Source organism: Fukomys damarensis, unplaced genomic scaffold (genome assembly GCF_012274545.1).
Source record: "Fukomys damarensis isolate Sample0158 unplaced genomic scaffold, DMR_v1.0_HiC HiC_scaffold_36, whole genome shotgun sequence".
Lineage (NCBI taxonomy): Eukaryota > Metazoa > Chordata > Mammalia > Rodentia > Bathyergidae > Fukomys > Fukomys damarensis.
This window is the reverse complement of record NW_022900948.1, coordinates 18,666,986-18,679,962: the sequence shown is the minus strand read 5'-3', so window position 1 is coordinate 18,679,962 and position 12,977 is coordinate 18,666,986. Positions and strand designations below refer to the sequence as shown.

The window sequence follows — 12,977 nt, the reverse complement described above, 5'->3', positions numbered from 1 at the left end:
AAAAAAAAAAAAAAAAAAATGGCCAAAAAATAAATCACTGCTAGAAAAAAAAAAATGGAGCCACGGATTTAGCTCAGTGGTTCTGCCACCTGCCTTTCAAGCACTAGGACCCGAGTTCAATCCCCGGTACCAGGAAAAAAAAAGCCAAATAGAAAAAAAAAAAAATGGGGAAAATCTAATCACAACAAAAAGAAGGAAAAACTGTATTATCAGAAATTATAACAGAAAAGATCAATAAAGCCAAAAGTTGGTTCTTTGAAAACACTGAAATCGACAGAGAAGGCTCAACAGAGAAAGAAAAAGAACAGAAAGGAAACACAGTATCACAAATGAAAAAGCCAAAAATTTAATGAGGACTGTGACTGAAGGTAGAAGAAAGGGGTCCTCCCAACTAAGCTACACTCCCAGGCCCTTTTTATTTTTTATTTTTTTAATTTTGAGAAGAGGTCTCATAAGTTGTCCAGGCTAAGCTCAAATTTGTGATGTTCCTGCCCCAGTCAGCCACAATGCCAGTGTCTTGGTTACTTGTTGGGACAAGTACCTGACACCCACAAGATACGGAGGAAAGGTTTATTTCTGTTAGTAGAGGTCTCAGTCCATAGTCAGCTGGTGCCAAGGCAGAAGAGCATGGCAGAGGGGCTTCGCAGAAGAAAAACTGTTCTTAGCCCATTAAGGCAGAAGGTAGCAAGCAACAGCAGCCACCCCTTCCCTTTTACCCATCCAGGCTACACACCTTTGGGGTGGTGCCACCCACACCCACAGTGAGCCTTCCTATTATCCACACCCAGAACCATGCTAAACCAATTAAGTGGACTAATTTAGCACCAAACACCCTTAATCCCAGCATCACACACCCTAGATCAGTAATGGTGAACCTTTTAGGGCTTTCAATGATATAAACAGCCTGCTGAGACACACGTGCCGTAGGATCACCATCACTGCCCTAGATCCAGCTAATTCTGAAAAGCCCCGTCTAGGAGCACATGAGACTTTGGGGAAAACAATTAGACAAAAGCCGTATCAGCTGAGAACATGCATGCACTGCCATGCCTAATAGGGCACCATGATTTAAAAGATAGTAAAAGGTTATCAGAGATTAATTTCATGCTAGCAAGTTTGAAAACGCGGGTGAAATGAGTAACTTTAAACAAATATATTGACTACTAAGTTTGGCCAAAAAGAAAAAGAAACTGAAAGGCACTACAATGACTAAAGAAATCAAAATAATTGTTTAAAAAAAAAAAGTCCTTTAAAGATAGCATAAAATCCAGGCAGTATTTTAAAAGATAATTCATGAACACATTCATTCCAAGAATCCAGTAAGTATAAATGAGTTTAGACTCACATTCTTACACCAAGTCATTCAGGAACTGGAAAGAATTCTCTTAACTCATTTTAAAGGGTCAGATATCTCTAAAAAATAAAAGTAACAAATTATAATACTAAATAAGAGAATTCTGGAGTCCTCAACAGACAGAAAAACTCTTTCATCTTTGTATTACTGAAACACTGATTCCATTTCTACCATTCATCCACACATTACTCCTGTAAGACGCCTCAATTGAAGACAGCCCGTGTTCTCAACTCTGACTTCCCCAAAGGGGAACCTTGTAAATTCTTCAGAAAACCAAAGGCCAAACTGAACCACAGGCTGTTCATGCTTCTTATTTTGTAAGTTTTACCTAGTAGTGACACTATTTCTCTTATTTCATGGCAAGGTTAATGCCTGGTACTGGAAATACAGCAATACTCTACATTACCCTATTGTATACCCTATATACTAGGTCCTCGGGTATTCCTTAAGTTGCATATGCATGTTTTAAAACCTATGTACATAAAATTTTAAAATAAAGAACTGCACATACAGTGTGCTACCACTATTTTTAAAAAATAATGAAAAGAATGCATTGCACATTTGCTCACATGTGTGGAAAGACATCACAGTGACTGCCTCTAGTGAAGACAACTGGCTGACTGGCTGGGAACAGGAGTGGGAAGGCGTCTTTCACTGTACAACCTTTCAAAGCTTCTGAATTTCTAATACTGTGAATTTCAAAGGTATGAATGCATACATACATAAGTAAATAAATGAATAAACAAAACAACTTGTATAAGTTTGCTTTATGATTTTGGTAATTCACAACTCCAACTCTTTAAAGTATGAATAATACCTTCTGATGCTGATAAAATCCAGTAAGATTTGAAAAAGACCAATTGAAATATATCAAACATTATGTACATCTGAATGGTATTATTACTATTACAGAAAAACATCCATTCTTTACCTTCCTTTCTTCTCACTCTACACAGAAAGTGCCATTTCTTCTCAATAGCTTATTTAGCAGTTAGGAAAATGGTTAGTTAGTTAAAAATTAGTTAGGAAAACTAATTCATGAGAAGTTACTTAGATTTAACAAACACCTAATGAAGCCTGCACCAAGTTCAACACTAGAATTTTTCACACAATTAAATCCTCAGAAGCAGCTCTAAGTGAATAAATAATAAAGCCTGTTGATTGCCACTAATTTAACAAAAACATATAAAGGGATCCATCCTAAGCTACCCAACCTTGTGGTACATTCACCGAACACAGAAAACAGTAAGACAAAGTGCCTGTCTTCAGGGATCCCAGTCTGCTACTAATCCCAAGAGTGAAACAAGGGCCATGCAAGTTTTTCAAGACCAAAATATATGGTCTGTGAAGAAAGCAAGAAGTCGTGACTTTTGATCTAGGTCAGGTTTCATCTAAATCTAGAAAGAGTAAAACATGAACAAGCAGATGAACAGGAATGGATGACAAAAGAGTGTCGAAGAGAGCTGGGGATTTAGCTTAGTGGTTCAGCCGCCTGCCTTGCAAGCGCAAGGACCCAAGTTCGATTCCTGGTACCAAATATTAAAAACAAAAGAGAGAGAGAGTATCAAAGACAAAACAGATAAGAAAGTATCAAATAATAACAGTGTATTCAAAAAACTCCAAGAGCTTGTGAGGATATGGAGTTTTGCACTTTAAAAACAAATTTCTCAGCCAGGCACAGGGGCACACACCTGTAATCCCAGCCTTTGGGAAGCTGAGGTAAGAGGATCACTGTGAGTTTGAGATGAGCCTGAGATACATAGTGAGTTCCAGGTCAGTTTCAACTATATAGTGATGCTGTCTCAAAAATAAATAAATAAATGAATTTCTCAAGGGCCAGGGATGTAGCTCACTGGTGCCGCTGCCTGCCTCACAAGCACAAGGTCCTATCCCCAGAACCAAAAACAAAACAAACAACAACAAAAAAAACTCAAATCTTCACTGGTAACTATCACAGAACTTTAAGAAGTTATTTCTGAATAAAGGAGCCCGTCATGGCTAAAATCCAGATAATATTTTGGATAATATAATGCTTAGCAGTATTTATTCCTCTTATCAGAAGGAGGAAACCATAAAATTATTTTTTTCATTATGATCTAAGGAGCCACAGTAGGAATTTTTTTTTCTTTCAGTACCAGGGATCAAACTCGGGCTCCTGCACTTGCAAGGCAGGCGGTGAAACCACTGAGACAAATCCCCAGACCAGCAGGAATTTACTAAACCTACATAGTTTAAAAGTCTACAACTCTATACACCTGGAATAAGTCAACACTAAATGACAATAATTACTGTCATCTCTAATTAGGAGAGCAAAGAGCAGAGAGCAGAAAATGATAGAAAAGGTACTTCTTTGGTTCTTTTTTATAAAGTACATGAAGCTTCCAGAAAGGAGGACACAGATATAAGTACTACTCTGTTTTCACAAAGGAAAAGATTTCATTGCACCTTTGAAAGTGAGATTCATCAGACTATAATACCGTCCATGAATCTATCTAAACAGCAAATGGTATCCCAAACGACACAGATGTCCTACAGATGGAAGAAGCTGCTTATCAGTGTAGTCTGTCATACTACACACCTCTATTCTCTGATCAACTCTCAGATATTTATATTATGTGGGGGGACAAAGGAACAGCAGCTCCATAAAGATGACATTAAAGAGAGAGAGGAGTAGAGACCACTTCCATAAAGCACATCACAAAGTTCTAAAGGAATTATTTGAGAATTTTTATAATTCGCCTGAATTCACAGTATGCCTGATGATTCTACAGACTCCTCAAACCATTCTGGGCAGAGACTTCGATTGGACACAGTGTATATAAAAGGTACTGATACAAAGGAATCTGACATTGCGCAGCCTGCCCTGTCCAGAGAAATAGCTGATGGCTATTACGTAGCAATAACTTCAGCCTTGGGCAGATTGGAAATATTGTTTAGAAAAAAGGGGAATGTGGTACCAAGAACAAAGGGTTTAAGAAATACAACGTTCTATAAAGGAGGCACTCTTTTCAAGTTGTTTGTTTGTTTGGGTTTGGGGTTGTTTGTTTTTTTTTCAGGGGATGGTTTTGCTGTACAGGGGATTGAACTTGGGACTTTGTGCTTGTAAGGCAGGCCCTAGAACCACTGAGCTAAATCCCCACCACTCTTTTCAAGTTTAAAGAGTAAGTAGAAAAATCTATTCACGGTCCCTTATAATGGTCATAGACTACTGAAACGTCACTTATGTGCGAGTCACATTTCCTGGATCCTAAACTATACACCTGTAGGTATAAATCTGAAAGGTAAACAGTAATGAATATAGCCATCACAAACCCATGCAGAGCCCATTGTATCACTAGAGAAACACAGGGTCCCTCGGGAAGGAAGGAAAAAGCATTTCAGAAGTAAAAATAATTTATCATTTAAATTATAATAAATCATACATGAATGAAAATAGCAAAAGAGCAGAAAAGAGAAATAAAGTACATTCAAAAAGTTCAGCACTTTGCTCAGAAGACCTTATATATTTTTATCTCACATTTAGAACTTCTTCCCAGATTAGATATAGGTGCTCTAAGTGTACTGTTTCCTATTCCAGAAGGTAGAAAAGCAAATGTTAAGTTAGGAGCATTTAATTGTCAGGCTCATTAACAAAACAGCACCTAGAAGCATTAACCAACAGCCTGGAAAGGGGAAAGAAAAACTTATATTAAAAAAAAATTAAAAAGACATAAAAAATCAAAACACAAAGCAGAATGGAGCCTTTAAGCATAGCAGTGAAATAACCACCACACTAGCAGCTCTAAGAACATCAGAGCAATACACACATGTACTGTAACAGTGGGTAAAGTCCTGTCAGGTCTGTACTCTGGCTCTGCTGCATGACAGCAAGCCATTCAGGCTCCCCTCAGTCCCCCTGCACCTGGGAAATCAGGATAATAACTCCTTGCATTATGTGTTAAAAACTGTAAAGAGATTAGGGGCTGGGGACGTAGCTCAGTGGCACCGCACCTGCCTAGCAAGAGCAAGGTCCTGAGTTGAATTCCCAATACCAAGGGAAAAAAATTATTAAAGAGATTAACCATAGGGAAAAAATGGAAGGAGGAGGCAGAAAAAGAGTGATTCAGTGCAAGTACGACTCAACCCATGGTCGCTGGCTTTGAAAATGGAAGAGGCCACAAGGTGAAGTGTGTAATGTGTTTCTGGAAGCAAGAAAGACAAGGGAACAAATTCTTCCCAAGAATTTGAAGAAAGAACACAGCCCCACTGATACCTTAGATCCTCAATCAGAGAGATCCATGTCAGACTTCTTACCCTACAAAACTATAAAGCAATAGTTTATGTTGAAGCCAAAATGAAATCAAAACACAAACCCCTCAAAAAAAGTCATGAGGCAGTCATCCTTGAGGAAAGAAGGTAAGAAGGGTAAGAAGAGCATTTTTCTCCTACTAATAAAAACAGCAATTATAGGGAAGCAACTGATAAGAAAAACAGAACTGATTTAGCAGAATCCATATATTTACTTTGTTAAAAACAACTGTAATCAGTACTAAACGTTTTATAGCACAAAAGATTTAATGTTCCTAAAATTTCTTTTTGTCTCTTTCCATTTTGGCTTCATCACTTAATTTTTACATAAAGACATCAATTACTTTCACAAGCTTTTCCCATTACTTCGTGCTCTTGGCTGTTTATTCATATAACCCTCTGCTGGGAAGAACCTGTATAATCTTAGTCCTGATAAACCCTTCCTAGGTCTGTACCCATGTCCTTATGCTTAGAGCTTTATCTCCAAGAACAATAACCACAGTAGGTGTGGTGGTGCAAACCTGTAATTCCAGCATTCTGGGATGCTGAGGTAGGAGGATGGAAAGTTTGAGCCCAGTTTGGGCAATTTAAGAATTTAGCAAGACTTTGTCTCAAAATAAAAATGGGCAGAGGATGTAGCTCAGTACCTAGGCTGTTGGTTCAATCCCCAATACCAAAAAAGAAAAAAAATAGCAGCTGCAAGCTCTCATAAACAGATACACACAAAATTAGCAGTTGCTTTGATTTACATCTTAGGAAAAGTTTTCTCATATAACAAAAGTGTATTTTACATATAATGTTATATTTGAGGACCTCTGCAACTAGATTAACTCTGTCTCACTTTAAGCGAAAGACTTCTAACTCTTTCTATGGGGACATGAAAAATGATAAGGAAAATGTACAAAATAGGGCGGATAAAGATACTGACAAATAAATAAAAACGCACCAACAGACCCCAGTATTTGATCCCTGAAATCTATGTAGTCTGATCCCTATTATAAAACACTCCCAAGGAAAAATATTAAAAAGAATTAAATATCTGCACACACAGACACACACACACACACACAAAATTGTGTTTTATCACATCACATCAAAAGTACAAATCAGGAGGAAGAATCAGCATAATATCTATTATGCATTTTCCAGGTCCAGGTTGCCCAGAATATTTCTCTTATTCCACAGGTCAATATGTGCATTGGAAAACATTATCTCCAAAATCAAACTACCCTGATTGAAATAATCATACACAGGCCAGTCCAAATGGCCACTGTAACAGAATAAATTCACATTCTGCTGAACTCATTTTTTTTTATTGAATTTGTTTTTTTTTTGCCAGTTCTCATCTGCTTTGAATACTGAGCAACTAAACTACCAAATGCTTAATTTTATCAAATGCCATCCAAACAGTTGATGTTATATCATAAACACTGAAAACAGAATGATTATTATTTATAAAACTCACTTTGATCATATTATTACTTTTCAGCACGTAAGAGCTAAATAAAACATGGACTATGAGTTACAAATATACCAAAAATATGTACTAGAGAAGAAAGTACTAATTTCTGTAAAACAAGTGTTTTGAAATATTTACTACAAGAAAACTGAGGCATGCGCCTATAGTCCCAGGACTTGGGAGGTTGAGGCAGGTGGATCACCACAAACTGAAGGCCAATCTGGGCTACTACTGAGATCAAGGCCAGCCTGAACTACATAGTGAGATCCTGTATCCAAAAAAAGTATGTCCCAGATAAAAGAAGGATGAGACTGGGAATAAATAAAAAGGATACTTATAAAAGGAAAACTTAAACATGACTATGTTGATAAATGTCTACATTACTACTATGTTATCAAAGAACATTTCTCACTAGGAATGGACAATGCTGGCAGCCACAAAACCCACCTTAGCGAAGCCTGACCATGAGTGAGAAAAACATGTTAGCCTATACAACTGGAACTTCTAGGACAAATAATTTAACTATATATAGTACTTAATATATCTAAAATTTTGCAACAGTTTTGGATTTTTCTTACTGTATTGAAATACATGAAGGCCAGGGATTTAGCTCAGTGGTTCCACCGCCTGCCTAGCAGCCACAAGGACCCAACTTCGATCCCCAGTACCAAAAACAAAAAAAAAGAAATACATGAAAATGTTTTATAAAACCACAAAGTTAAAAAAGGACCTATTTATTACAGATACCAATAGAAGGTGTAACAAAATAATTCAAATAGCCGTTTTTATTAATAACTCGTGCTTAGTATAAAAATAATACTATTAAGTTAAAAAAAGAGAAACAGGTAGAAATGAATTCTCATTCTAAAACTTAACAAACTTATTTAAATAGCCAGTATTAAAACAACTTAAGAGAAAAATCAGACTAGCATTAAAAAGATCCCTGGTACCAAATATATATATATTGTATATGTATACATACATATGCACACAAAATATACAGAACCAGGCAAATGATATCTTTCTACAATGTAGTCATGCTGAGAATGAATCTCTGAAAACATGTATCAAAATAAAATAAAAGCTAGGCATGGTAGCATACCCCTGTAATCCCAGCACTCAGGAGGCTTAGGCAGGAGGATTGCCGCCAAGTTTGAGGCCACCCTGGACTACACAGTGAGTTCAAAGCCAGCCTGAACTGCCTAGCAAGACCTTGTCAATCAATAAACATATCTCACTCTCTCGATCAACTCACCCGACATTTTCTGCATCTTCATCACATTCAGCTTTATATTTGCAAGGTCCACACTTGGAGTGCTTTCTGTGAGCTTCTGCCCCTGAACCTTCTTCTTCTGTTTAAAAAGAAAAATTAAACTTTCAACAGAAGTGGGGATCTCCTTTGAAAATATACTTCATGTTTTCATTAGTCATTAGTATCACCTTTCTAAGGAAAATGAGCCCAAGTTTTTGAAAAGAGTCACTTCCAAAATGTGTCAAAGTCCAAAAATGTTGCCAATTCTGAAAACAACATAATCTGTGGTACAAGTATTGCTACTAACAAAATAATTCCTTAAACTATGTATGCATAAGCAATATAGTAGATTTGATGATAAATTGCTCTTAAAAGAAATGAGCAACACTCAAAGAGTTTGATCCCCAACATCATACAGAAAAAAGCAATAAATTTAGTCTTGATTACCCTCTTACTGAAATAAATCTATATAGTGCTATTAACAAATAAGCGCTGGAACAAAGTACAATATAACTTTTATTTTTTCCTCACATCATTTTCACACTTGGCTTTCTAAAAACATAAAAACTCATAGGTCCACAATATTGAAAAAACCTCCAAATTTTAACAGGGAAAGAGATTCTTTATACACTTTCCCCTTTTCCAATCAAACCACCTAGCCTTTCTAACTCATACTCCCTAAAACAATAGCCAAACTACAAACTCAAGGGAAGGCATCTAGCGCTGTATTATATTAGCAAATCTTAATATCAATTCTCACCTCTTTATTAGAGGAACAATGACAGCTCCCTTGGTGAGTATCAAGCCAGAGGGACTGGACCACATGAACACTTCAGATTTTTTCTAGCTCTAAGATCTAGAATTCATGATCTGATACTTCACACATTGCAAAGCTTCTGCTTGTACAAATCCATTTAAATCAAATTCTATTGTTCAAGAGCTTTAATTTTAAGCTGAAACTGCACTCCATGAACTTCTTGCTCATAACTGTTCTATTTTCTACATAACCTTCAGAATCCCTTCCAATCTGAAATTTTAGGAATCGATGAAATGTAGAATGAGAAATAACCTACAATAAAGGTTTTATATGTAGCTCAAAGGATCATAACTATAGCTTACATATGGAGTGAATTATCCTAGCATGAATGTTCTCTTAGTGTATCCTAACATTACAGAAGACATTAAGGATTATAGCCTCCTTTATACTCTTAAGTGAAATAAATAGGACACGCTTGAGTAAATACCAAATAATTATACTCTGGTGTGAAAAATTAAAAGTGTAAGTAAGGTTCAAATGGTATAATTGGGAGTGTGAAAATGGCTAAAAGGGAAGTGGGAAGGGGAGGGGAAAGGAAATAAGGGAAAAGAAAAAATGTGAAAAATGAAAAAATGGAAACAAAGTCTTTGTAAATAGGGACAGATGAAGGGGGTGAAGGGAGAACAGGGGTATGGGGAAAAACAAGAACCAAGATAGATCACGTAAAGGTATAAGATCCCAATAATAACTGTAACTGTACTGTTTACTTTGAATGTACCAATAAACTTAATGAAAAAAAAAGAACTATAGCCTCCTTAGATTATGAAATAGATTAGTCTTTCTCAGTTCTGATCATTTAAACTATTACATGCTATTATAAATATTAATTTTTAAACACCAAGAATAATTGATTTATGTATTTGTAAAATAAAGTTTTTAAATGGGATTTTTTAAAAGTTTAAAATAAACTTTAAATTCCATCAGAGTTGCTCCAAAAGTTTTCCCTTTTCTATGCACAACTTGAGTTATTTTTACCACTACAACTTAAAATTACAACAGAAGCTACAGCATTTTCCCCTTAACCTGACAAGAAATCTTTAGTGGAAAAAAATTAATGAAGTAAGAGAATGTCTCAAGTAAAGAGGGATTGAGGGCTTAGAGATGACGGCCAAGGAACAATCAGTTTCTTTCTAGGGAAATGAAATATTCTAAAATTGATTGTGACAATGAATGTATAACTCTGTGAATATATTAAAAGTTATGAGTTGTACATTTTAGATGGGTGAGTCATATAGTATATGTATTACACTTCAAAGCTGTTAAAAAGAAAAGTTAAAGAAAATAAATGCCCTTTAAGATGTTTGAAACTTACCTCCTTCTCCAGATCCAGAGCCATTATCTGAGAAGAAAAAAAATGAGCATAAACATATTTCCTGGTAATTTCAAACAGTAAAATAGGTTTTTTTTCACATAGAATTTCTCATCAACAATAAAACCATGAAACCCATTATCATACACTTTTCTCATATTTGTGAAATCTAACAGTTTATTCTTATACATCTATTTTTATGTCACAAAATATAAATGAATTAAGTAACCATCTATATCTCATATTTCTTTGTAGTCCATTCCAAAACAATCTAGGAACCTTCCACAGAGTAAAAACTAATAAATACTGTAAATAGTTACACTCATTAAGTACAAGAAATTTTTAATTTTGTTAAAGCTTGAAAGGAATAATGAATATTCTGTTTTTATTAGGAAGGAGGAAAAGAGCTTTGAATCTTGCTATAAAATTCTCAATGAAATCTGTGAGTAAAGACCAGAAGCCAAAAGGTATTTTTTAAAAAGGCTCAGGCTGAGCATTTAGCTTAGTGGTGCTGCCACCTGCCTTGCAAGCACAAGGTCCCAAGTTCAATCCCCAGTACTAAAAAAAAAAAAAAAGCCTGCTAGAATACAAAAGGCTCAAGGCTTCTTCTTGAAGGAGAAACTCAGGATTGAGGTTTTCATATTACTAATGAAATTTTTTTTCTAGGAAATCTCTCAGTAAGAAGGCAGCCTAAAACTTAACTAATGTAAAAAGTTTATTTTATAAAAGAACACCTTGCACAGAACATGCTGAATCATCAGCATTAAGTAGTTGATTTAAAAAAAAGCAAAGCTAGTAGATAAAGAATCTGATACTTTGACCAGCACTTTCTAGGAGAAAAGATACCTGATCCTACAAAAACTACTATTCTAATTCCAAATAGTTCTCTGGTGTGGAAGTCGTGCAACACAAAGGGCAGTACTGCTCCTTCCTCTTCAGGCTCCTTCAGACAATAATCAAATTCCCAATTATGGTAGAAACAGGAATAATTAAATAGGTATATACAGTAATTAGAAATAAATGTTTATAAATATGTAATCTATAGTTACATACAATGAATATATATATATATACATATAGACACAGACACACATACAATTGCAAAATTCTTCATGAGATTTTATGAAAGTCTTGAACTGTGTTTAGTTTTGATTTGTCAACCATAAAATGACATCTTCTCTAAATAAGGAAGAAAAGGAAAAAAAAACACAAGAAAAGAAAAAAAAGAATTCAATTTCAGTGTTCTTTTGATCAAACTTTTCTTAGGCAAGCAAACACTCCCTTTCTATTCTACATCTGCAAACAGATCTTAAGTGCCAGGCACTACAATAAATGTCAGGAATAAAATGACAAAGAAGACTCAGTTCCAGTACATAGATATTTATTCCCAATCTTTTTTTTCAACCCATGTCCAATTTAGGCAGTAATATAAAAATTCCACATCTCCCTTGGTCATTTGAAAGACCTTAATAAACTAAATGCCATGACTACACTAATAATAGGAGTTGTTCTTGTAGATTGTACACAGTAGACAAAACACACGCTTGTCTCAGTCCACAGACTCTGCCCCAACTCTGAGATTATGTTATACTAGCCCAGGCAGGAAACACCTCTTCTGGTTGAAAAATCACTGATCTGAGAAGGAGCAAGTATAACAAATTAAATGAACAGTACTCTACATGCACAGAGATATAAGATATGAAAAAAACTGTTTTGAGATGTCACAAAGAAAATTTTCAGACAAAAAGTTTAAGCACAATGTTAAAAGTACAAGAAAGGAGTTTTCAAGTAAATAAAGCAGAATAACTTTCAAACTCATGAAATTGGAACCATAAAAAACCAAATGACATAAAAACCCTAGCCCACTCAGCAAATAATAAAATCAGTATAGCATTGTATAGCTTAGCATTTGAAATGTTTATTTAACAGCCTCAGGAGATGATTTCCATTTAATGATTTAAGGAACTGGTGCTCAAAGAGGCTAAGTGACTTGTCCAAGGGTAGAGTAACTTCAAAGCCACATCTTCTACCCCTGGTGCAGTGCCCTTTCCAAGCTACCATTCTGCCTCCTAAAACATTCACAGCCTATCAAAGCAATTAGTATCTTAAACACATGCCCTTCATGAATGATGCATAATTAATTTGAGATTAGAAAGACCTGTAGGCTGCATGCAGTGGTACACACCTGTAAACGCAACTACTTAGAGACTGAGGCAGGAGGATCACAAATTCAAGACCAGCCTGGGCAACTGAGGGAGAACTTGTCTTAAAATTAAAATTTTAACCCTTAGCCAATCGCACCAAAATAAGGGAAGAAAAAGACTCATATCCATGCAATTAGAAATGAAAGAGGCAAGCCGGGCATGGTGGTGCACACCTGTAATCCCAGCACTCAGGAGGCTGAGGCAGGAGGATCACTGTGACTTCGAGACCAGCCTGGGCTACACAGTGAGTTCCAGGTCAGTCTCAACTACATAGTGAGACCCTGTCTCAAAAAAC

The 12,977-nt window shown here is 35.8% G+C and overlaps 1 protein-coding gene across 1 annotated transcript in view; it reads right to left on the bottom strand.

The window, feature by feature from the left end:
• LOC104855553 (myb/SANT-like DNA-binding domain-containing protein 3) overlaps positions 1–12,977 on the bottom strand; it is a 146,407-nt gene that overhangs the window by 37,278 nt on the left and 96,152 nt on the right. The window contains exons 5-6 of the mRNA XM_019206115.2: positions 10,482–10,508; positions 8,356–8,452 (exon numbers count right to left, since the gene is read on the bottom strand). Of these exons, the coding sequence (XP_019061660.1) occupies positions 8,356–8,452; positions 10,482–10,508 (124 nt within the window). The remainder of the gene's footprint in view (positions 1–8,355; positions 8,453–10,481; positions 10,509–12,977) is intronic.